The sequence below is a fragment of the Lonchura striata genome, chromosome 1 (assembly GCF_046129695.1).
Source record: "Lonchura striata isolate bLonStr1 chromosome 1, bLonStr1.mat, whole genome shotgun sequence".
Classification (NCBI taxonomy): domain Eukaryota; kingdom Metazoa; phylum Chordata; class Aves; order Passeriformes; family Estrildidae; genus Lonchura; species Lonchura striata.
In genome coordinates this window covers 129,803,409-129,830,965 of record NC_134603.1, presented here as the reverse complement: position 1 = coordinate 129,830,965, position 27,557 = coordinate 129,803,409, and the positions used below count along the sequence as shown (strand labels likewise).

General features: G+C 34.3%; 1 protein-coding gene across 1 annotated transcript in view; it reads right to left on the bottom strand.

Annotated features, from left to right (window-relative positions):
- Positions 1-27,557, bottom strand: part of THSD7A (thrombospondin type 1 domain containing 7A) — a 264,728-nt gene that overhangs the window by 60,408 nt on the left and 176,763 nt on the right. The window contains exon 10 of the mRNA XM_021538341.2: positions 8,274-8,465. Within this exon, the coding sequence (XP_021394016.2) occupies positions 8,274-8,465 (192 nt within the window). The remainder of the gene's footprint in view (positions 1-8,273; positions 8,466-27,557) is intronic.

The following is a 27,557-nucleotide window of genomic DNA, read 5'->3' as shown; positions in this document are numbered from 1 at the left end:
TACAATTTGTATTTAAAATAACACATGCCGCAAACCCACTTTGGAATCTCCTAAGTTATATATTATCAGTTTGTTTACATGACAGAAATGCTGTTCCCTTTTCCTCCTCTTCATATGCCCAATATTGACTTTGACAAATTTCAGTCAACTGGCCACACAGAACAGACTGTTCATGGACAGTATGTAAGTCTGTACCAAAAGGATAACAAAATAATCATAACTTCTATAACAGTATTGTGCTTGGAGTGATCTAGCCTTATTATTTCAGGGTTCTCTAGAAGAAACTGCAAGAGATCACATAAGGATGTATGAAGGCTGCAGACAGAAGAAATGGTTAATTATTCTAATTATACATGTGTAAAGATCACTGTTTATGTCTAATTCACAGCTGAATTGAAAAGCTTTTTGGAGCTCTTGTCCTAGCTCCCAGTGGATGTTTATCCATATTATGTAAACCAAAGAGGATGGCACAGCTGGCAATTCCAGGTCCAGCCTATTTCAGGTTAAGATTAAAATGCAATCAAGTGTCAATGATTGCGAAGAAAGGCTCAGATAATGCTATCTTTGTTGTGTCTGGTTTCTTTGATAGTATGTTCAGTTCATTATATTCAAGGACTTCAAACCTTCTTCAGCCTCCCAGTCCTCCAGGAGAAATGAAGAGGTCTTTCCTACCAGAGGTGATCACAGGCTATTCGATGTCCAGCCCTGTGAGCAGACATTGCACCCGCTGAATATCTGCTGTTACCAGACACACAGAACCTAGGTGCAAGGTTCCAGCCTAAACAAACAATGGGACTCCTATCTCCAACTGATGGAAAGGCAGGCAAAAATCTAAGCAATATTTTAGCCTCTCCTAAAAGACAAGAAAAGTAAGAAAGACAATTGAAAGAGGAGCTTTTTATTAGTTAATGCTGATGATCCATATGACTTTTCTCTAAAATGTATTCTCCCACCATGTTGTAGAGTATATTATTTATACCCCAGAACTGAACTTCAGGTTGACTGTCTGCTCTACAGATATGAGGAAGCGAAGGGGTTTTAAGCACTCATTGTTGAAATTAAACAAAAAAAATAAATGTAATCAAAGAAACAATGGATGCTTCAAATACTACAACACAAGAAGGTCAAGTTACCAGTATAAAAATACTTTATACCCCAAGTTGTTCTGCATGGTCTAGATCTGCAGTTAACATGAGAAAAGGTTCATTCTAATGAAAAGACAAGATAAAATCATAATTCTTGATTGATTTCTCTAGGAATATTTTTAATTTCTGGCTTTTTTTCCTAAAAATATTGATTTAACCAAGCATCAGGAAACATCATATTAATTGAGATATCATGCCACAGACTAGCTAATCTTAAATTTTGCAAAGGAGGATCAGAAAAACCTACAAGTATGTGAATCTAATTAAATAATTTGAATTGGTTTTTTTGGTTCAAAATGGATGCAACTCAAGTCTATCAGAATTGCTTAAAATATATGTCAATGTGCAGAGCATAAAAACAAAATGCCAGATGTATCTTCTTAAAAGAGGAAAATTTAAAAAAATGGTAAAATAAGATCATGATTATGTAATAAGTGTCATAAAATTATCTAATCATCAGCCATCAAGAAAAAAAAATCAATAATCGCAGAAGATAGGAATATAAGCAAGTAAATTAGAAAAGTGAGTGCATTTTGAAGAGGAAAAAATAATAAAATCACAAATTATTTGTCATGGAAGAGAAAATTGATCCATGTGTGAGAAGTCTAGACATGTTCCTCCATTAAAATGATTAAATAAGGAAAATATAGGAGATATAAGGAAGGTTAATAAATTAAGTATACTGATGTTAGCTCAAGAGAAAACACAAGGGAAATATTTCATTAAATTTAAAAATTAAAGGGTGCATGTGTGGGAAAAAATATTTTGCCAGAATTGAACGCCACAGGCACCAGTTCCTAAGACATTTGAGAATAAAGTGACAACTTGGGTTCAGTTTCGACAGCTATGCAAGAATATATATTCAGAGAAAAATAGAGATTGACATTGACTTGTAAATGAAAAACATTGGGGCATGAGTGTCTGCAGCTCAGTAGGAATCCAGTTCTGTTCAGATTAAATCAAGAGTTAAAAAACATGCAAAGACTGAACAAAGTATGGAAATAATACTACTAAAATAAAAATCAATGTGCCATTCTGTCCAGGAAAACAGCAGTCTCTTGAGATTCCTTCAATTTAAGCAGGTAGATAAAATGCAGAAGGGGTTGGAAAACTGGCAGTTAGAGATGCACTTTACAACATCTGTGTTGGGGTAACAACTTTATGAGCCTATCCCCAGTAGAGGACAGGTTTGACAGGAATGTAAAATTTAATGAGTATCACAGAAAAAAAAAAATAAAATAGACATTTGAATTCATCAGAATATAGGGAAAAGGAACATGCAATAATAAACACATCCTTTAATAATAAATGATCACATGACAGTAAATAACATAACTGCTTGGCAGTACTAAATATAATAATTTCAAGGATACAAAAACCAGTTGGAGCTTAAGCATTTTGGGTTTGGATTTTTAAGCAAAGCAGACTTGGAAGGGAAAGATTAGCTTTGCAGAGGGACTTACATATTGCTCATAAAATAGCTGACAGAATTGTCATACACTGAGATTGCTTTTCTGCCTGGGTTGGAGCTGCTAATGGGTAAGACATCTTGCTCTAGGATATTCAATTATAGGATTTTATAAATATTTTTTTGTGATGCTGACTTGATGACTTTCAAATTTCAAAAATTTAAACATTTATTTAAAGAATTTAGGATAATTTTAATTAATCATTTTGATATCACTTCTTTTTGCAAATGCATATAGTTTTATAAATGCATTTCAAAACAGCTGGAATAATCTTAAAGTTTGAGAAAACAGATGTGACTGAAGTGCCTCTTATATTCTAGTGAGTGAAATGGGTGTTACTCCTTTCTTTGCTGTAGGCAGGAAGTAGGCAGTTTTCAAGGCAGCTGCACTTCCTGAAGACAGACACAGAACCAAGACTATTCCTGTTCTGCAAACATTGGTGCTTCCTCCCCTGGTTTATATGAGTTTCACAAACCAAGCAGACCTGTCCAAAATACACAACAGGTCAGGATGCAGAGTGGACTCATGGTAAATGTGAGGTCTGTCCTAAAGCCTTTTCCAGGATAGAGTATGAACCCCTGACCCCTCACTACACTCAGCAATCTGAGTTGATGGGCTCCTGAGCAAATAAGCACAGTAACATACCCTGCCCTGGCTCACCTTTCTCACACAGGTGTCAGGTTACTTAGTAAGTCTTGCCTGAAAATTCAGGTTGTACAGTTCCAAAACTAAATGGGTTTTTTTATTCTTGTTTCATTAAAAACCTCAAGTTCTCCACAACTTATTCTTTTGTGAATGAGCAATTTGCTGCTGAAATAAATACTCAAATCTGTGCTTTCACATTTAATTACCAAGCATTAAATGGTAATTTTAATTACAATTTAATTTTCAAGTCAGGAAAATATAAAAATTAAAAACAATAACTGTAGGAAGAGTAAATACATTAAAAAACCCTAAGCATAACTTCTTGTTTGCAGCTATGCAGTCTAACTGCACTGGAATTTAACAGGAATAAAATTTTTAATCATATCAATAATAATATGTTAAATATTGATAAGAAACTCCTTTTATCCATCTATTGCTTGCATATTCAATAAAGCAGTGTTGCAGAGAGTTGGGAAGAGTTGTTAGTCCCTGTCAAACAGAATATCTGATGACATGGGCAACTGATAGTCTATACTATCTAACTGTGCTATATGGTCATGCCAAATAGTCCTTCTGGCATTACACATTGCTGATCTATGAGCATGCAACACTCAGCGAAGCACTGCTGCACATATGCATCCCTGCCCTAAGAGAATAATAAATTCCCTTCTTTCTCATTTTAATAAATTAAACTTTTAAGCCATCTTATTTTCCTCTTTGCATTTGACTTTTGGTTTTTTGGTTTTGGTTTGGGTGTTTTTTGAGAGTTGAGGTGTTAAATCTTTACTTTTCCAAAATTGGTTGGACTGATAAAACTTAGGATGTACCCATAACATTAGTGTTATGCTGTTTTGCACCTATTTGCCAGTCTATGGCAGTGTCTATGTTTATAATCAAAACAGAATCTATCTACATATTTATTTCTTAGTGAAAATCTAAGATTAATTCCGTACGTTTTAGTCTCAGGTCCAGTAGTAATGTGAAACAGTCTTAGTGCACACTACTCATTATATAAGATTTATTGTAAGCAGGGAATAAAAGAAGAACAGAAATATTAAACAGAACATAAACCAAAAGTAGACACACCCTACATTTAAGAGATAGGCTGAGCTGTATATGGTACCTTACTAGATTTATGCAGAACAACTGTATGAAGTATCAGGTAACATCACTACGTCCTTTGCTGTCATTTTATATTTTGAGACAGTGACTTTTCTGAGTTTCTAACTGTACCATGAAGATATATTTGTCAGTGACACAAATGAGCTAACACTATAGGCAGTCTCACAGACAGGCAAATTTATAAATCACTTTGTCTTTCAAACCTTCATGCTGAGGACAATGATCTCAGAAAAAATATCAAAAAATGGTTATTGTGACATTCACTTCCACATGAAATCATCTCACAAAGCACAATAAGTCTTTATCTTGTGAAGAGACTCCTTTCTCTCCACTGCATGCAAGTAAATAAGCCCATCCCAGATGTGCATGACCACACCGTGCTTGAGGCTCTGCAGCGTGTGGATTGACCACATGAGAAGGGTCTTGTTTGGAATGAGGGAATGATGGCAAGAGGGGTGTACAACTGAGCTCAGCTCCTGGCTCAGGCAGAAATCAGTGTGGTGCTGGAGGGGCACCTGGTAACCCAGAGCTCATTAGAAAACTTTGTCACTGTTGTAATTTACATATGGCTTATATTTTTGCATTTTACATACGGCTTATAGTTTTTCTGTGAACCTATTCTTTACACTGAGGAATTATTACAATACTACTGAATTATTCTTATTCTAAGTCATAAAAAATTGATTAGACTGTGGTTGTTTCCTGGTGGCCAGCCATGTTAACTGGATGGTTTCTTCAAACCAATTCAGCAGCAGAGATAGATGGGTAATAAAAGGAAAAAAATTTCTTAGATGTGAAATGACATAGCTCTATTACAGACAGTATTATGCCAATGTTAACATGAAAAATGGAAGTATAGAGTATTTTTCATTTCAAAGAGGAGAGAAACTGAACAATCATAGACAATAGTTGATAAACAGCTATCTGAGATCCAGATAAAAAACCTATTTCACATGTATCTATAGATCCTCAAAATTTTCTGGGGGTGTTCATGTTTAAGTACCCAAATGAATGAGAATTAAATATAGCAGATACTTTGATGGATTGCAGTATTCATTGCATATGTAATGCCTTCAATGCTTTGATCTTTCTAGGTTTGTGCACTGAATGACTAGCAGGAGAATGTGTATGATCAAGGACTCACACCTGGACTCCTTATGTAATTTTAGAATACAAATTTAGCCTTATTCATGGATTTGAAACAGTCTTGCATATATTTTCTTTACTTAATATCCAATCCTGATATATAATAGGAATAGTATATATTTATGTACAATGTATTTCTCCTATTGTATTTTGAGTAAAAACTCAAGGTAACAGGATACAGAAATTACTATGGAATAGCTTACATAGCTTGGTCTGTCTCTCATACCAACAACTCAGGAAAAGGTTCAGAAATCCAAAAGAAAACTTGTGTGACTGTTCACCTGAACAGAATAAATAGCTGTTTTCAGAACTCAGCTTTAATTTGTAGATGGAATTATTGGTCTTACATATATGAGACTAGGAAGTTTTAGTTTTACATGATGCTTACAGAGCTTCCATCTACAGTTCTGTACATTTTTTCTAAGTTCTGAATAGAACTGAGAACTGCATGTTTTCCAAAAAACATTCAGGTGAAGCTTCCTTTTATATCAGTGGAATGCAGATGTTTAAATACATTAATATATTCTGTGCTCCTAGAACAAGAAATGACCTCCCAGCACCCAGTATTTTATGTTTTGGGAACACAGCTGGTCTCAGTCATGGAATTCTGGAGGTGAAAAGTCATTCAATTATTTGTCATGTAACAAATGACTGAGGCATAACAGGAGTATGAGGAGAAAGATGACAATAACTCTAATTCCACTGAAGCATTAAAGAAGTTAAACTGATACATTTTTTAATATAATACAAGAAAAGGTGAAAAGTATTTTCCAGCTAAAGTTGTAAAAATACCCTAAGCCTTGGAAGGTTCTTTAATTTATTTTTATACTTTTATTCTCTGGAGTTTGTATAGAGTACAAAGGAACACTGTATTGAAGAGACCTGCTTGAAATGTGAATGCATTCCTGGATAAGCTGGGTAGACCTACCAGCTTGCATCCTTAAAAAAAGCACAGAATAACTTCATCTGAGATAGTGTGAAAGAAGCCAGGGTTTGAGCAGCGCTGAAGCATTATAACACCCAGGTAATGAGTTTGCTTTCTCAGTCTTATTTTAGGGATTTCTTCACAACAGCCTCTGTGGTTTGAGATCTGTCAGTCTTTGTGATTACTATGTGCTGATTCTGATTGCTGCACAACAAACATTAATAAAATTCACATATCCAAAATCTAGCTGATGCTGAACAGTTTTGCTGCATCTGCTGTCTTGTAAATTAACCTAGGTCATATTAAGTAGCAAAGTCAGAATAAGGAGTATTTTTTAAGACTAAGAGTAAGGAAGTGGAATAATTTTTTCAGTAATTTAGGTTTTGACTACTATGGCATGCATGTCAGGATTTAAATTTCTGTCTCCAGCAAAATTACAGAAGTATATAGAAAATCTATTGTCTTGACATACATGGACAAGCAAGAAGCACATGAATATATGCTTATTTGAATTATATAGCTCTGTGTTCCCCCCAAAATGAGTCTGTTTGACATACTGTATTAAAAAAAGGGAAACCACAAACCCAATTTTTAAAAAAATTTAAAAGTGTTTCTACTTTGTTACATTAGATCCATCAAAGTAATTTATTATTTGTATCACCTACTAAAAGAGAGTTCTGATTGCCACTTACATTTCTAGCCAAGATTCCTTCCAGAGAAAAGACTGAAAGTGCTCTGCTACATTTTTTTTTTACAATCACCCAAATTCTGCCAAATACATGGGACACTTTGAATGTGAATGTTAGCTGTGTCTGCAAACAGTGATGTGTACAGCTACTCCATTTCACTGCTTCCATACCTTGCAGCTTCCAATTTTCAGGTAAATTTGGTCTTAAGTAACAAAATGCTCAACAGTTTAAAAGAAGAACTAACACATGCATGTAATCCTTTTGTATTGAGGCATGTAACTTTTCTGTCAGTAATACATGTGAGTAAACATCTTCCAAGAACTCTTTGGTGGCTGTATCTCCTGGCTCCTGGTGTTACAAGGCATTTTATCAGCTGGACCCTGGCAGACTTGATATGGCCATTTTTGAACCATGTTATATACAGAATACATTTCCTCTATAACCCATCCACTCCTTCAAATACTTAAAACCAAAACAAAAAAGAGACATAGGAACCATGGGAAATTATCAAAGAATAGCCATTAACCTGTATCTAAAACCTGTTTTGTCTACTGCTTTATATTCCAGCTATGTCTTCTCTTTGCATATGCTGCAGACACTGCACAAGGATTATTTGAATAAATGGAAACAATTCACGAGTGAAGACTTGTAGGGCAAAACCCAAAGTTTTCCTATGAATAACAATGTTAGTGGGATAACATAAGTTAACAATTAGAGCAAAGAAACTTCAAAACCCTTTTGCTAACACTTGAACCATTAAAATTGTCATCTTTTCAGCATTCACGATACTTATATCTTTCCAAATTGGACATAAATTAGTGTTGCTAATCTGAATTGGATGAACTGTTTGTCTCGTTTTATTTTAATGAAAACAAGAAAATTGCATCTCTGAAATACAAACAGTAACATTAGGCACACTAAAAAAATATCCTAACATTAACTGAAATTAGCAAAATAAACCCTCTTTAAAACACCTTTAGGTACCAGGAGTAGGATAAGCATTTAAACAATTTTGCTATATTTAAAAACCCACAATGTGACCTAATTGTTTCTGCTGTCAATCAAGGAATTCCTTTGCCATTACAAAGGCAGCTGAGGACTGACAATCCGGGAGGAGGGTGTGAGCCCTTACCTTCACCTGCGTAGGCCAGGATGGAGCGGGCGCGCAGCTGCCTCCCTTCCGTGGTTTTGCCGGAGCAGGTGTGCGAGCAGGAGGACCAGGCAGACCACGTGCTGAGCACACAGTCCTTCGGGCACGGCGCCTCGCATGCCACCGGGATGGGGTAGATGGCATCTCTGCACAGCTGCCTGTCAACCTCTTCTCCTGGGGGAAAAAAAAAAAAAAAAAAAAAGGCCACTAGCAGTCTATTATTTGCTAAATTAACTTAAAATGAGCAATCTAGTCCAGATGGGCACACAAATAAATTAGATTCTGTTCTTCTGTGTAAACAAGGTAAATAGATTTTTTTATTACTTATCTCCTCTGTCTGGATTCTAGAAGAGCATACTTAAACCTAAGTTGATTCGATAGTCTCATGAAGTGAATGCCAGCCTGGGTGGTCTTTAGGTTTTTGTTTTATAGTACATACTGGATCCCACACAAACTCCAAATGAACAGACTATATAACATCCCTATGGAAAACTGTGTACATAGAGATGTGTGTATAGAAATGATCAAGTTTTCATCCAGATTTGTGGGAGAAGGGGAAAAACATCCTAACTCAGCCCCACAATTCATACTTTGTATTACAGCTATCCATCAAAATGTGAAAAGGTGCAGTAAATTACAATCAGAGTGTTTAGTTAGAAAGATCTTCATCTGTTAGCAAATCAGCAACACATCACTCTTTGTGTCATGGAAGTATAACAAGATCTATGCATTTGTATTCTGTAGGTACACATTTCATTATAATAATAAGATCGAGGCTGGTGTGAATTGCTTAATGAAATATTAGCTAGTATTTAAGTAGCAGGGTTGCTTTTGTTTTCAATCAGATAATCGTGAGAGCACTGTGTCTGAACCCTTAATCACAACATGGATAGTTTTGTGAGGTGACATGATTTCTTTATCAAGTAAGATAATATTTATTAAGGGGGAATGAATGAATGAATGACCACATATTCTGATATCAGTAAGTATCATGATAAATCTTCATGTTGGAGCAAATTATGGAAAAAATGAAGGAGATAGAGATTTGAGTCCAGTTTTTAGAATTCTAGCCTCGTTAGCACAATGTAATGCCTGTTATGAGGAACTGAAAATGTTGCATCTAAGAGTACACTGGACTTCTGAAGCCTTGACAACCACATACAATTAAGGCATGAAAGAGCCAGCTCAGTTGTAAACATAAAGCTTTTTTTTTTAATTTTAATTTTCTAAAAAGAATAACACTTCAAAGAATCTAAATGCCTTTTGTGCTATATAATCTTCACTGTACTAGGGTATAAAACCTTCTGTTATGATTCATCTATTGAAACACTCTTGAATTTTACATGATCCTGACAGGACAAAACAGGAGTTGTCTACATTATGCACTTTCTAAGACCCATCATGTCAACCCCTTTGTTTTAATAGCCAGTGTCAACAAAATAATGTCTTCTCAATATTTGCAAATGAATGTACGTCTTCAATACAACAAAATATTTGTTAGATATATTGATCAAATACCCTGCAATTGACTCACAAAGGCATCAGTTACTGTTAGTAACTACCACAATGGATTCTGAAAGCTAATTCAGTAAGAACTGAGCACATTATAAATTAAGCTAAAGATGTAAAAACTCTGTTTTACCGAGTCTCAAGTTAAACTTTATTGTTCAATAGACATAAAATAATGAATTGATTCAAATACTAATCAAAATAGAAACTGCATAAACTGCATTTTTTGTCATTCAAAAAAAAAAAGACAAAATACAGTCTTTTAAATAAGAATCTCTTAAACTGAGTTCCTGAAACCAGGAGGTATTTTAGTACTAAATCAGATTATGACCCAGAAGTGTTAGCCAAATTCTTTGTGAAAGAGTTAAAGATGAAGGCCATCCATTCAATATTAGATCCTTTTGAACACTGCCAAATATTTTAGTCATACAGAATATTTAGGCACAACAGAAGTACAAACATCAATCTTCCTTGGTTCTGAAAACCAGGGAAAATCCTGCAGCTCATGTTTTTAAAATAGCCTAAAGTAGTCATACTCATCTGAATTATAAAGACCTTTGAGATCAAGTCAGTCTCAGCAGCTATATTTTCCCATATTAAAATACAAATTTGAGCCCTGCCAAAGGCTTCATGGCTCTCCCATGCCAAGTTCTGCTTCCCTCACTGGACTCAGTCTTTGCATCAGCTGCTCCCTCTGTTATATTGCAGGTCATCACACCCTGACACCAGTGCAGGAGGGATTCCTTTCTGCTTCATCAGAAGGGCATTTGTTTGGGTTCAAGGACAAGAGATAGAGGAGAGGACTGTAAACTTCTTCTACAGAGAGGAAAAAAAAGCTAGAAAAGGGTGAAACATACTCTCAAATTTTTTCCATTGCTAGGTAAGATTCAATAAGGCAGACTGCTATGACATATGCACACTTTGCAAGAAATGCTACTATTACAATTGTGTGTCACAGTATAATGACACTATACTGAACTTATTTACCACTTACTGGCTTTTAAGTTTAAACTCAAGCTTAATGTGGTGCCACAATGAAGAATATTTTAAACTTAGTTTCAGTCTGAGTTTATATCTCAAATAAAATCAAGCCTTCACTCTCTCCCAAAGTCAAAGGCCCTATTTTTGCTTTGCTTTCACAGAGAAAACATTCTAGAGATATTAATCTTACATACTGGCATTTCGTTTTTGTCAAGTGTCCAATTCTTATCTGACAAATTCAATAGCACAAAAATGTAGTCAGAAGAAGTGTCTTATAATGGATACTTCTTATCTTCAGGGAAATATTTTATTTATACTAAATTGTTTCTGAAATCTCACTAATGATTTTATTAATAACTTGACCTTTTTTGCCTTCCTATTTAAAGGGCGTAGTGTAGTCAACACCAGGAATCACTCAACTATAAGCTGGGAAAAATGCCAGTGTAAAGACTACTTAGAAAAAGTTCCATTTGAAAATGTTTGCCATTGAATGTTGAAGCAAGTCCAAAGAAGGGCTATGAAGGTGAGCAGAGGGTTGGAATATGTCTCCCATGAGGAATGGCTGAGAAAATTGAAGTTGTTCAGCCTGGAGAAGAGAATCCAATGAGACACTATAGAAGCCTTCTAGTACCTGAAAAAGGCTGACAAGAAGGATGAAAAGGGGCTTTTAAAAAAAAAAGCATGTAATGATAGGACAAGGGTGAAAGGCTTTAAACTAGAAGAGAGAAGATTAAAGAAGACATTCTTTACTGCAAAGGAGGAGAGGCACTGGATAAGTTGTCTGTATCCACATGGTGGCTGCTCCATCCCTGGAAGTGCTCAAGACCAGGTTAGAGGGAGCTGTGAACAACCAGTTTTAGTGGAAGCTGTCCCTGTCCATGGCAGAGAGGCTGGATCTACATAATCTTTAAGTTCCCCTCAAACCCAAACCATTCAATGATTCTATGATTTTATTTCAATGTTATGGGTAAAAATTTATGTTGCATAAGTATTCAAGACACAACTCCAAAAAAAAATTAATGAAAGGGGTCTGCCCTGGGTTACTTTAAACAACAGAAAGACAATAAAGTAAAAAGCAGAGAGATGAAAACAGAATATGACATTTCTGTCAAGAGAACTCTTCACCACTTATCAGTTGACTTGTTCAATAAAATCCAGCAATGGAATCTAGCAATATTCCATATTTGCAAACAATGTCTATGTTGTTGAATTATAGTTCTCTCTTAGGCAAGAGACACACATTTTGGGCTAAAATATCCAAATAGCACTTAAGGAAATGATAGCACATAAAAATGGCCAGAGGCAAAAGAGGTTTTTTTTTTTCAAAAATGTAAAATGTCAAAAATGGTTTAAACTTTTCCTGGGATTTTTGTTACAGATTTTACATCAGTGAGGACTTCTGATGGGATAGTCTTCTGAACACATATTTCTTTATCAAATAATTATGCTGGATCCATCTGAACAACCAGCAAAGCATGACACTACATTAAGATCTCCTTTTGGCCAGCTTCTTGTCTCAAAGACTTTCTGATATGTATGCCCACATGAGAGCCATGCAACTATTGAACTATTGAACTATGCAACTATTTAGTTGGTTTAAAACAAATAAACAAAAACAACTAAAAAACACCAAGCCAACCAAGAAAAAAAAATCCCAAACTACAGAATAGGCAAATTTTTACAGATCAAAGAGGTAGCTTGTGAATAGCATTCAGAAGAAACTGATTAATTAATATCAGCATTCATATCAGCATTCTTGTTTTATTATATTCACAAAGCAGGTATTGTATCTGTGAAAATTTAGTCTGGATGCTAAAGGTAGAGCTGGACCATATTCTGTGGTTAATGTAGATGAATCATGTCATCCTTTGTGGTTTTGTCTACTCATCTGTAAAATGTGTCTGATATTTAAGTTTCTTGTAAAATGCTTTAAGTTCCAATGGGAAGCATTCCTAGAGCTGGAATCACTAGAGAGACATAGTAAAGAAACCCTCTTGCTTATTGTGCATGTTTTAACATGCTGCATGCTCCAGTGCACAGTAAAAAATTGCTGTCAAATTCTGACCTGTAGTAAATGGGAAGGCAAGCGCTTAACAGAGATGAAAATGTTTTTTAAGCCTTAAAATGAACAGTAAATTCACTGCAAGATTCAATGAGGCATAGAGAACAACTTTAAAAAAAAATCAGCATAAAATAAAATTGCTGCTGGAGCCCTATGTAACAAGTCAATGAGCCTGGTCTCAGTTCTAAATGAGGAAACCAGATATTGTTTCTGAAAGAGTGACCTATAACTTGATATAAACTAAGTAAATTTTGACATAAAATAAAAATAAGTGGAATTAAATCAAGAGAGTGTTTTGAACTTTTATAGTTAACATGCTTAACATGCCTGTGTAATCAGTAAAGGACAGGAATATCACACAGCGGTAAAACAAATTTTACAGTTGTATTTTGAAGTTCATAAAAGAAGATTGCAACTGAACCCAAATACTAAAACTGGACTGCAGACTTCATATTACTTATTGTTTGTTTCAATATGTTCAAATTTAGTATTATATCTTCAACTTGAAAGAAAAATCTCTTGTATCAGTATCTTGAACATGATGTATCATCCACTGGAAAACTGCTGGGCAGCTGAAATGTTTGGAAAAGCACTCCAGAGCTCAACTTTTAATGTGATTGTGGGTGAAGGCAGCCTTGTCATTATTTAACTGCCTTCAGTAATGCCTCTAAGCATGGGGTCTGCAGGAGAAAAATGCAGTATTACTTCACACAGCAAAATCTGTGAGCTGTGCTGTTTGCTAATGACTGTTTCCCTCCTTTCCTGTGTAGGAAAATAATCAACAGGAAAGTATTGAACTGCCTCTAGTATGAGCTGTAAAGGCTGAAACGGCTGAGAATTTTCTTTATCTTGAACTCCTATGCAGTTTCCCATGTGCATTCCCTTATAAGGACCTATACCTATCCTTACACTGACTCCTTACACCTTACACTGACTCCTTATACCTCCTCCTTAAGGACTTATACCTGTCCTTACATTAACTTTATCAATCTCAAAATGTGTCTGACTGGCTGAGGAGCCAAAAATCCTGTGTGGACTCTGTCTATCAAGAACAAAATATGCCTATATATATTCAAAACTTACTAAAATCAGATCTGTTCTCTGTGTTCAGTCCTGTTTTCACTTGGAACTAATTTTAACCACAGCCACAGTCAGTAAACCATATCCTTCTCCACAAGAAAGTCATCTGTCCATAATCTATCTGCCTCAAAGTTACAGGAATGTCACAACTACACTGTAAGAGTATAGAAGCAGTGTTATTGAGTTTATATTATTAATAATGTAATGATTCTAAAGACAATTCTAAAGACAATTTTTTTAAAAATCAAGAAAATCACTAAGTAAGAAAATGCAGAAATTTATCCAAATGTGAAATTCCATACTAGATTTTCTTTAGTAATAACCCAGCCCACACATTGGATAATTAGCCTAATGTAAAATGGAAATTCTTCACATTACAGAAAAGCTATCAAACTTATCAAAACCTCATACATCTTCACATGCCAGGACATCTTAGATCTGCAAATGAGCAAGACAGTATTCAATCACTAGGATAAACTGAAATTATTGTTTTAATTTCTAATACTTCTGTATTTCTTTCAAATCATTACCAAACTTCACCACAACAGGAGAAATCATGCCTGCCTACCATGAATATTGACAGCAAATTATGTTTTCCTTCCAAACCTAGAATTTCCAGAAGTAGTGTGATGTTTTCCTTTTAAAATTATCAGAAAAGGACCTAGGACTGATTTTTTTTGTTGTTGTCTGTTTTTCCTTATACAGGAGGAGTTCTCTGAGGAACACTGTCTTTGAGCACTTGTCTCTAATTAAAATGTATACATAACTTCAAAAAGCTGATCCAGATTTTTCAGGAGGGAGAATTTAGAAGTTAATCTCTGAAAACCTAATTAAATAAGCCCCAGAAAGGAGAAACTATAATATTTACATGAAATTAATCATCTACCATCTTGTTTAGCCCAACAATCTTAAAAGTATTTGGAAGAAAAAAAAAACCAGCATGTGTCATTATTCTGACTGACAAAATAATTTTTGCCCTTCAATCAGTTCAATAATAGCAAATAGCATGTATTTTGATAGATAATAGGAAACTTTAAATGTTTTACTAATCCCACTATACTTCTTATTATGTTAATGGTATTTATTCATACCTGCTCAAAAAAAACCCCTTTAATGTTAGCAAAATGGCAGTGTCTTTCCAAACAGCAGCAGCAGTGTATTATCTTTGTAATTATTTTCCATTACAGTTCCTGAATCATTTGTCTAAAAATATTGAGAAATTTTCAACATTTGGAACAATTTTTAACCTCCTTAATCATCAAATATAAAGTAACATAATCTACAGATTATCACCTCAATATATCCTACTTCTTTGACTCTTAAGTTTTTCAACGAACTAAATGTGAAAAGATTGTGTATATTTCCCTAGTGTTATTATTATCAAGTGAAGCTTTTTTATTCATTTCTGATGCTTAGGTGCCTAGCCGGTAGCTCCAAGTGTTAAATCAGTTGCTAATTCCCTAATCACATGCCTTTCTCTCAATCACTTTTGCTAAGTAGCATTTGCATTTAATTAAGTACATCTTAATTAGATGATGGTTAATATTCTTGAAGTAATTTTCTTCTAAGAAGCCAAAGTAGAAATGGCATTGATTTCAATGAAGACAAATACACTGCTTACTCACATCTGTTCATTATGCAAAAATGACAGAAAGTTGGTCTAATAGTTTAATGATATGTAAACATTGCAGGATTGTATACTGTTTGATTTCATGGTTTGTGTGTGCAAATTTACTGTGGTTTAGCTTTTGATAGTATCATGCCATCTATTCCTTACTGAAAGAAAAATGATAAACACGATACTTTGGCCACTTATTAAAAAAACCCACTGTGAATCTCATAAACATGTATGTTTCTATTTCTTTTTTTTTTTTTTTAAACAAGAAACTTGAGAGCACAAGCACAGAGCACAGGTACCATCATCTTTACATCTTTACAATTTTATCCTTCCTGTACAGATAACCAGAGATATACAGAAAAGGCCACTGACTGCTATCCTTTGCCTATGCAAATATTGGAAGATATATACACCTTTTAAAATAAACATCTAAATTTTAAAATATGATTTTGACTTTTTAAAAGCTAACATTTGCAGTGACAAATGACTATTAGTGACAGGAAGTAATATACAAAAGGAAAATAGCTGGAGCTTAGAAACTCACCATATCCAGCGTTTTTACAATCAAAGATAACAGCATGTTAACACACTCAAGAAAAAATCATTATCTTTTTATTGTTTTCTATTCCTTAATGAGATGAAACACCACATTTTACAAGCAATAACTTCTTGTTAATGACTATATGCAAATTTTTTTCTTTATTCACCTTATGGGAAAAATAATTCTGATGAGTAGGATGACACTGGCTTCAAGAACCCCCAGACTCATGCAGAAATCAAAAACAGTACCTGAACACTTCAGTTCATTCTCTGTAACCAAACCAGTAAATGAGCTCAGTTTCAGCTCATAGGGTACCATGTGTGTGCCAGCCTTTCCCACAACACAGCACGTTACCAGCTGTGCAGAAAAAAAGCAGAAGCAGGTAACACTCCGCAAGTGCTTTATAGGAAAGCTGAAAGATGTGAAAGCCATTCTGCTCCAGAGGTAAGACAGTTCTGGTTACAAGGTTTCTTCTCTGTCCTTAAATTCATCCAAATTTTCAATCACGCAAAAAAAAAGTGAGTCACTGATAAAAAATCCAGGTCAGTATTCCTTAATACATCAGGTAAATAATACATTAATACATCCTGCACCATATACAAAACAGTTACAGGAATAACCAAAACAACACTCCATACATTGAAATAATGGTAACAATAAAGGAAAAACTCTGACACCAAAATCAAGAACCTATTTTCAGGATGGATATTTCTTGCTATAATTGCTTCAGATGGGAAACATCTTTGAATATTATTTGGCAGTAACTTAAAAAAGTAATGGTTAAACATGATGAACTAATACCTTTAGATACAATACTAATGCTTCCAGTAATCCCATGTTCATGTTTGGTAATAACAGAACATATGTACCTTTATTTATATTAGAGTCATCTATCAGAATTACAGTCATGTAGACAGAGTCTAAGTTTGCCAGACAGAAATAAAACCATGGAAACAAATAGTATTTATTTACCCAAATAATATATTTTTATTTAAAATGCAGTGACATTTGGCCAGATTAAAAAACAGTATGAAAAAATAATATCCCATAACTATGCTAAAATAGAAATATACAGAAATTTGTGGTATCTACTTTGAAACTTTACTTCTTATGCCCTTTCTAAATTTTCACTATATATTGGTAGATTTATTCAGGTTGAAAGCCTGAGTTTGCTCAGAAAGTATTGAAAAAGATTTTTCCAATTCTCCCTCTATTTCTAAGTGATGGCAGCCACAGTATCAGTTCCCCCAAGCATTCAGCAATCACTTGGCTACCAGTGAGGGTTAAAAAAAAATTGAAAAAAATAGGTACATAGATGAGGCAAGTTCCTTCACTACACACACAAAGGCACACTGAGGGTGTCTTAAAGCACTAACTATGACTTAAAAAGTAACACAGCCTTTTTATTTCTGACACAACCCTGTAAGTTACTGAGCGCATATTTTGTATCATATGCATCAAAGACTAATGGAAAACTCTTCTTACAGATGATGCTTATTTTATTTTTCACTACTTCTTATAGCACTGAATATTCAACAAATTGAAAGAGGCTGTATATGAACTACTAAAGTCAGTATCTCTGAAAAAGCCTGACCTAAACAGGGATATTGAAGAATTAATCCAAATTAATTAAACTGGGACTTTGAAGGAGATTAGTTAAACTGTATTAGCATTTTGTATGATTATTCTTATTCAAAAATGAAAGAGAAAATTCTTTACAAATAGAATTAAGACCACTTTAACTTTGAATAAGATGATTCACAGACACATTTCATATAGTTTAAGTAATTATTTTTGCAGTTAATTTGGATCAAATTTGGAAAATGTCTTCATGCATATAGGCCAAGTAAAGAAAAACTGAAATATGATATGCCTTTAGCTGAAAATCTCCTAGTCTTTTAACTTGATGCTATAGTAGACTTGTACCGCAGGGATAGACGTTCAATAATTCTAATAAAGACTCCAGCAGAGTACCCAAAAACTGCCTAACAAAAGGAGTAAAATTTTCCTACTGCTTGACAGGTAGTTGAAGCATTTTCATGGTTCATTTGCTAATGTAGTCTTACTGAGAATGATAAGGAACAGAGAATACAAGTGTATTGATCATAACCAAGCAGAGTTGCTTTCTAGTGTCAAATAAGCCAATCAAATGTCATCTTGATATGAAAGAAAAAATAAGTTTGATGACAGGCTATGGTCCCATTGAGAATAAAATCAATATTAGTCATGGGACCAAGTGGGATCAATATGTCAAACCAATAGGCCATTTTAGCAGGATGGGGAAAGAAGAGGAAAAGTGCTGACAGAGCTAAAAGGAAAAAAGAGGACAGGGAGTACCTTGAGGATGAGATCACTTGAAAATTCACAGTGTATTTCTAAAAACACTTGTCAAAAGCACCAAGTCACCTTAAAAAGGTATAGCTAGTTCCAAGATCAACAGAGCATTCTCATAAACTTTTCCCAATCAAGCCACAATTCATATAGTGACAAATTTATATACAAATATGACTTCCAGAAAAAAAGATTAAGAATACTTCTTCTATTTGTTTTTAAAATGTTAAAGAAGCTCTAGTGTGTTTAAAAGTGAAGAAAAATCTTTTCGCAGACTTTAGAAATAGTGATGCTGTTATTTGAATATTGGTAACAGTAGGATTTAAAATACATGGATTTGAAAATGCAACATGCATTTATTGCAATGTGTCTTTTTGATTATTTAAAAAACAACATGCTTTATTAATCACACAAAATTATTGTATACTTTTTCACTGCTGAGTATTCTCAGCAAATTTTTAACTTCATCATATATGGACACATAGACTGTTGTAGCCTTTCAAAACGTATTTCACAGGTAAAAGCCTTTTCACAGGTATTTTATTGTAAAGTGCTATTTTACGCATTTCCCCCTCCCATCCAATAATGTCAAAATAACCTGGAGAACAAGTTCAGGAAGGGCAATGGAATGTCAATAACTTCAAACCAGTTTGATTAGAGAAGATATTTCTGATGTCCTGATCTGAACTAGATTATCATTAGGGATATGAGTTAGGAATAGAAGCATAAAAAGGAAATAATAGGCAAGAAAAGCAGTAGCATGAGAACAATTTGACAGTTCCACTAATGTCAGTAGAATGACAGTGCTCACTACAATTCTTTCAATGATTCCCTACACTGAGGTACTAATCTGCATATTTTCAGCAGCTACCTTAAATGGCCTGGTTTTTCAAGAAACAAGACTTTCATTAACTTCAAGCTTCTCATTTTTAGCATAAACATTATCTTTAGTTAATAAATTTATATATTTACACTAAAAAACTACAAAAAGTTGCATCATAAATGGATTCATAATTACTTCAGCAATACAGTATTTTCCTGGAATTTGACCACCAACAGAGTAATGTTCTTTGTAATGCAAAATCTTACATCACAGATGAACAGAATGATTAATGGTCTGCACCTGACAGAATATTAAGTGAATTTTTCAGTTGTTCAATTATGTAATATTTCACTACTATACTGTGAATTTGCAGCAAGTTTATAACTGTGCATCCATATACTTTGTCATACCTCTTGCCACACAAAGACACATGTAACTCAAAAGGGGGTTTAAGAGAATAAGAAAAATTATTTTATATGGCAAAAGATGATTGCAAACATTTTCTTTGCATTATTCATCCAGCTGCAGCTAGTAAAGAGTTGTCACCCTCTATATAATCTGACAGCTCAATTCAATCACAGTTAAAACATAGGACCCAAGAGGTGTAAGAGAGATCACTGCCACTGTCATGTTTACACATTTCTGAGTAATGGTTTTTAAATTAATTTCATGGATGCTTTTGTCTGTGTCCTACTACTGGCAGATAAAATGCAGTCTTTGGAGAACACCTTTTTATCCATCCTGCAATGAAATCTCATCATTATGAGTGGAAGGCACAGCATGCCTTTAGGGAGCTCAGACTGTGAATTAATCTTCTCTTTTGGAAACATTTTCATAGTGTTTCTCCCAAAAAGACTAAAACTAAGCCATCCTTTTGACTTTTTCTTTCTCCTAGCCTCTACATGTATGGATTCAGGGAAGGAGCTGTGAGGACAGCAACCAGAGGAAAATACCACTACATCTTATAAACCTACTCTGTGGAAGGAACTATATTAGCATTGTTGCAAATCAAAAAAATCCAGGAACACCTCTGCAGGTATAGGGACATTACAACTTCTCTACTCTGTTGTTAATAAGTTATTTAAGATAATGTCCCAAAGTAACAGAATTCTGAGAGATTTCATTGTATATTGACACCTACTCACAAAATAAACTATACCCTGAAAGTAAGGTTCCCTTTTACTACTGGTTTTCTAGAAGCCTCCCATAATATAGAAGATGCTTCCAGCTTATGTAACTCTTTAAATTCAATTCTGAGGCATCCAGAACAAGAAATTTCATATAGTTTCTGCTTAGTATCTTTTCTCTGGAAAAAATTAATGAAGCAATTTACTATTTATAAAATAATATCAGTACCAATAAAGGATTTCTAAATAAAATTAGAAACAAACCTCTGATAATTCATAGGGCAAGATTTGCATACTTAATCCAGAAGTTAATCCTCCAAAACTTTATCAAGAAACCAAAGAGTAAATGTCAAAATGAAAGGTGTCTTTGTATAATGCAGTTTTTCTAACTATATAATCACATGCTTTATAAATGAAAATCACATGGGTCCCTTCCTCCTTCAGTTCACAGATTGGAAACTCCTTAATGGGGGGCTATTTGGCATTTTTAGTTTTATTCTCTTTGTTCAAGTCATGATCCAAAGTTTTATTTACCACATACTAATTAAAAATGTTATTAAAACAGAATTGGCATTTTTCCTAAGATCTTTCTGTCATGACTATCAGACACCCACTAGCACAGCAATATTTTCAGAGCACTGAAGATGTGGTGGGTCAGCATTATTTATATTTTGCTGATGCTGAACAAAAGCAGAGTAAAATTAAACCCTGAAGAATAGGACAACTAAGGTTAGTTGTTTCATAGATATTGCATTCATTACTACAAAATACCCACTTAGCCACCGAAGGAGATATATCTGTCTCACAAATAAGTGGCAGATTCTGTGGAGAAAATGTCACAATTAAATTCTTCCTTCTGATGTATTCATATAAGGACCGGACAAACTTAATTTCCTAATGTTTGAGGGCTTTCTTTTGAAAACTAAAATATAAAATTTTGCTGTAATATTTCTTTCCAGTTTTCTAGTTTAAAACAGGAGTCAAATGATAAATAGTATTTCTGCCATGGATGCTGCACTGATGCTTGAAACTGCTGCTCTGTCTGGTGATCTCATGAGACAAAAGCAGAAGCAGACTAAAATTCATTGCATTGCAGCCCTAGAAGTTATGAATTTTCCTTTCTTCCCCATTCTCTGGCTTCTTATCCAGCCTTATTTTCTTCAGACACTATTCCTAATCTGCCACCTCACTGTCTTTTTCACCCATACCTGCCAAATTTTTTCCGGCTGCTTGTCAAATCCTCCCATGGGCTGGCCCTTAGCAGAGTAAATACCTCACCAAATTCATTCCTAATGCTTGTCATGTAGAGACATTTTATAACTTTGAGTTCTTTACTTGGTCTCAGAAAATTGCCCTGGAGGAAATCAGGGTCAAATCCTACCTTTCCCCAGATTTCAACCTAATTGTTTGGCCAGAACAAGTTTCTCTTGTCTCGCCATTCTTTGCCAAGTCCTGGGTACAAATCTCTATTTCCCTCTGCTAGGGTCGCGGCTATGTAGAGCCACAAACTCCCTGCACTCCAACATCTGAAAGAGATCACTGGGAACCTTGGAGAGACTGGTATAAATTGATTTGAGGTAATCATTGTGTCTGAGCATGATTTATTTTGAAGTTTCTTAAGTATTCAGTGCAGATGCTGCTTGTGCTGCGCACAAGAGTTGCAAGAATTGCAAAATGGCACATAACATCTTAAGGCTCTAAGTGGCCACTGGCACAGTTGTGAAATCAAGTATTTTTTGTCAGATAAGGGTGATTTTTTTATTAATAAATATTCAACACAAATTATGATCTATAAGAAAGGTCAGACAATGAGCCGCTCTAGGCTGGAAGTACAGAGAGTAAAATTCCTATTTATTCTGTCTCAATATGAGTAGCTCACGATGATGTCTTTATCCTCACCATTTATCAACACAGTGGTTTCACAGCTTTGAAATTTGGTGACATTTATCTAGAAAATGGACCATAAGTATGCAGGTTGTTGTAAAATATAAATAGGCCTGTGCAAAATTTTCTCAGATGGAATATTGATTCCATCAAACCTAGTCAGACTATCCTGTCTTAGAACATTTTATCATACAGATTATTGACTAATGCTGTGTCATATAATATTGTGAAAAGTGGTACTTAATGTATAGCTATATAGCATTATTTTTATATATAACATAATTAGATGCAAAATTATCTCTTCTAAATATGTTTTGTAAAAATATTTCAAATATTTTCTGGGTATAGGGAGTTAACAAGTTGACACACAAACCCAAAACTAAAGGAGTTCAATACAGTTCTAGAAATCCTGTTCCATAATCCATCCATAACTCCCCAACCCTCTTTTTCTTTCTTGTCTCATAATGACATAATTTGAAATGATAAATGGAAAAACTGTACCACATTAAATTGACATTCCTAAAGAAATCCAAATTGTTATGAAGTGCATCTGCAATTATCTTTCTCTATATTCTTACCATGATGAAGCTTGGAGTCTAATCAGAATTGGGTTTCTGCATTGCTGAATATTACACAAATCAAAATGCATGTATCAAAATCCCTCCCTTCTAATTTAGTCAGATACTGTTCTTGCAGTATCCTACTGGTTGCACCATCAAAAACAAAATAAAGATACTAAGAATATGGATAATATAAAACATTGCTCTCTCTCAGATACATTTTCAAAATATTTGCACTTTCCACTCCAGCAACCTCTGCTCTTAGAAGTCTAAAACTTTTATACGGGTGCAGCATTACACTTTAGATGTAAACTGGTAAAAATACACCAAACTTGCCTGACCAGACAGCCATATTATGATCTATTACACAAAAAAAAGATTTTGGTAATTAGGTTGGCCCACCTGTTTTCACCTTAATTATATTATTTATAGACATTAATGTCTCAATAGGCATTGTCCATACCAAGTGCAACTCTGTCTTCAATCATACATGATAAATTGGAAATAAGGGTCTGCTGCATTAATGTTAATTGTTTACTTGACTATGCAGAGGGAATAATGGTTTTGTTTTATTTATCCCTTTAACTGAAAACATCATGTCAAATTACAGGCAAACTATTAAAGACATGAACAAAGAAAGTTATGTATTTAATTATTTCCATATAATTAAATTACTACATGTTACATAAATACTAAAAGCATCAATTCTTTTATGAAACTCAGTAGTGACATGTCACTTTCCTAATATCAAGATGAGATACAAAAAGGAATTGGTGTCATCAATTAAATGTGACTTTTTATTGACAGAAAAGTTATCAATTATCAAACTGTTCTGAGACTTCAGTGAGGTAGTTTAAGCAGTATACTGTACTCTTGTTTTCCTTATATTCCATTATATTAAATAAAACAAATCTTCTTAAAAATAAATGTCTTAAAAATCCAGTGGTCTGAAACATAATGGCCTGAGCATGTCAGTTTTAAGGTCCTTTAAATTCACTGTATTTTACCCTAAGAAATTCGTAAATATACCAAGCATCCAAGAAATCTATTTGGTAGATGATTGTGTTAGCAGAAAAATTCAAGGAAAGGAAGGACGAGAATTGGTATAAGTTTCATAGCCTATTTGTTTACAGTGAGGAACAAAGTATGCATCTTACATTTGATTTATATGCCTCAGATGGTCATCCAAAAAGCTGTCAGGAGCAAAGAAGAGTTTAAAGCAATGCTGTTATGATATTAGCTAGGAAACAATATTGGGAAATGATGACTAATGCCAACATAACCAAGTTCCTGTAAGCATAAGGCACTATGAGCTCAAAGGAACTGTCATTAGCTACTGTATTTTTCTGCTAATTGACTGCTGAGCATTGGCCAGATTTTGATCTGGGTTTTCTTACAGTCATAACTGAATAATTCAATGTAATTTGAATGTGAATCTGGCTCTTCGTTCTTTATAATGAACTAAACCATAAAGTGACACAAAGTGTCACTTCTTTTCTAAATAATCATCATAAAATCCAACCAGTTTGATGATTTCTTTATTCAATGCATAAAGCTGAACAATAGAAATGTCAGAAAAATAGATTCTTTATATGCGGGCACACCTATAAAATGCCTATGCTCAGGTCCATTGAATCTCTTATTGTTTCCCATCATGAAAATAAATGACAACCAGAAGACTGCTCTGTTAGCATTTGATTCAAACCATAAATATAGAGAAAGACCCAATTCTGAAACCAGCCAAAATAATTTAAATAAAAATTGTTGCACCAGCAAAACCTCAGTTTTTCCTGAAATTTATTCTACATATTTCATTAGATGCTTATTGTAAGATGATATAAAGCCACAACCAAAAAAATTAAGGAAGGAAATTGAGATATTGACCAGGAAACTATAAAAGAAAATTTAAACTAGATGAAAAAAATTGTAAGATTTACTTTAAAATAAACTCAACAAAATAGAAGAGGTATTTCAGAAATAAGTATTTCTAACTCTTGAGAAAAACAATAAGGCAAATAAAACATAAGATGCTTTATTGCTGAAGTATGGAGTTTTTTGTTAGTCTCACTAGCTGAGAATAAGCACAGATAAAGGACAGGTATCCTGGAAATGCCCTTTGTTCTGTTTTGGTCACTATAGTGTTCAGCTCTTGACAAAATAGCTAAACTATTGGTTTAATATTAATATTAAATATATTAATATTAATATATTTAGCTATTAGACAATGTGTCTAAACAAAACAGACTTTCTACTTTCTATATCTTTTAATTAATACCAACACTACTGCTTTGTCTCCAGTATTGCAAAACTGGTAAAATCCTCACATTTACATCAGAAAATACTGATATCTGTGGTGTCCGTCTCAGAAAAAACAGACCTGTGTCACCCACCTCCATACAGGTCCCAGAGAGGAATTTGTGGCACTCAGCTACATCATCATGCACCTCTGCCTACACAACTTCAGCAGCAATTCTGATACTTCATAGAGTTGTAGGAATTTGCATACACACAAAGAGCCTTGATGTTGCCACGGCTCCTTCTTCCAAGACAAGTGACTCTCAGCTGTGAGGCAGAAGATGGCAATGAGTCCACTCCTGTCTGTCCCCTCTAGAGCTACCATAACCAACAATTAGTGAGCTCCAACAAGATCTCGAAGAAATCTGTGCTTCAAAAGTGAGATCTGTTTTGTCTGGAGTAACACATGGAGCAGTACAAAGCCCAATATGCTATAAAGGCTGTAGACCAATGTATTATTTACAAATTCTTAGAAAATGAGCAAGTCATTTCAGATGACTGTGTGAGGATCAGAAGTACACTCCAGCCAATGCCAGTACCTGAGCTACAGCCTTCAACCCAAAGAAAAAATGAAAAAATAAGTGAACAAGAATTTTAAGGCATTTCATCAGCACTTAATATTACAGATTTTTATGTCAGAAATTATATTTCCTTATAACACATGAGTAACACAAATATGTCTGTTAACAAAGTGGAGAAGCGGCCAGCTTTCTCACTATGGACTTTAAATAATGCAGAGATATGTTTGAAACTGTATTCTTCACAGTCATAGCTACAGAGAAATAGAACAAATTCATCTGTTCTAAAATTACTCTTCTGTATGTTAATTGTTTTAATACACTTAATAATAGGTAGTATGCACACGTGTGTGTGTGTGTGCATATATTACATATACAACAAAAATATTAATATCAATTTATTTTTAAACAGTCAATTTAGCATTACCAAAAGTTAATCTGTAGAATGGAACATGTGTAACAGATGTTATTAAAATTATCTATACAATGAAAGCATTCTGATCACTTTTTGTCATGTCTGGGAGCTTCCACAACCAAAAGGTGTTTTATTCACCTAAAAAACTCCTTTGTAAAATTTCCTGGAAGATTTACTAACAATATTTATTCTGGAAATGTTCTTGCCACAGTAAAAGACTGAAGTTCCATTTATATAATAAATTACATCAAAGTTAATTATAGCCTCCGCAATGACAACCTGGGGAATGTCATGTATTTTTCAGCATGAATGAAAATTCTGATTACTGCCATCCGCTGTGGAAAGAGTGACAATCACAGGCCTCCAGCAATAAGATGGGAGGATAACCTATTGTTTGCTGTTGTCTCAAAGGCTGTAATGGCTCTTATCTAAACACCAAAATGAAGAGAAAAGCTAATTCCAATTATATTAAACAACTTCACAAACATTGCTGCTTGATTCTAACTGAGAAGCCAAACATCCAGGTCAAGACATATTACCCCAATTAATCATGCTTTAGACATATAGAACGATGCAACCATGCACAGAAAGAGAAGCTACTAATCAGTGTTGGGTTTATATTACATTAAAGCTACAGAGCTTTATCCATCTAGGGTACAGTGCTTAGTCAGAAATATCAGCCTTTTTCATTTTATAAAGCAGAAGCCAAGGGCACAATACGCTCTTTCTTTGAATACATTTAAGTCCCTTCATTTCAACCCTTCCTATCCAGGCACTTTAAGAATTAAGTTTGGCTCAATACCTAATAATAATAATAATAATAATAATAATAATAATAATAATAGTAGTAGTAGTAGTAATAATAATAACTCTTAAAGAGACAGAAGATAATATTGCCAAGCAAAGATTAGTTTAATTTGAGTAAGAGGAATCTTATGCAATAGTTAATGCTTTCCAAACTGTTTTCTTTCAGGGTCACTTTTACCTGTAAAACTGAAATTCCCTGTGTGCTAAGATCAAAAATATGGTAACACATAATTATTATATCAATTATGTACCCTGTTAATAAATGTACAGTATTTAACTGACAGCCAATGCAGACTTCCCCAAGAAGTGTTCAAAGAACACCGAATATCACAAATTTCTTATGATTAATAATTTTAACCATTATGTTTCGACAATGGAAGAGAAGCATTCTCCAAACTTTTTTTTTACTGGAACTAGCCTGAAGCTATGGGGCTTGAAGCAAAACTTGCCTGATTGCAAAATGTTGCTCTCGTATTTTGCAGAGCAGAATCTAGATGCCTGCAACAAGTGTTGAAGGCCACCATGGATATTCTGTTGACTGCCAGGGTAAGAGGCCAAAGTACAAGATGGGAACTACCTGGGAAGAGGTGGTGGTGTTTAGAAAGTATCTAAGAGTTGTCTACACGATTTCTAGTGGGTTGGTGCTGTGGGAGGCAAAGTAATAAGATGCTTGAGCAGAGTCAGTGTTGGGGGGAGATTGCTGAGGTTGGTGGGT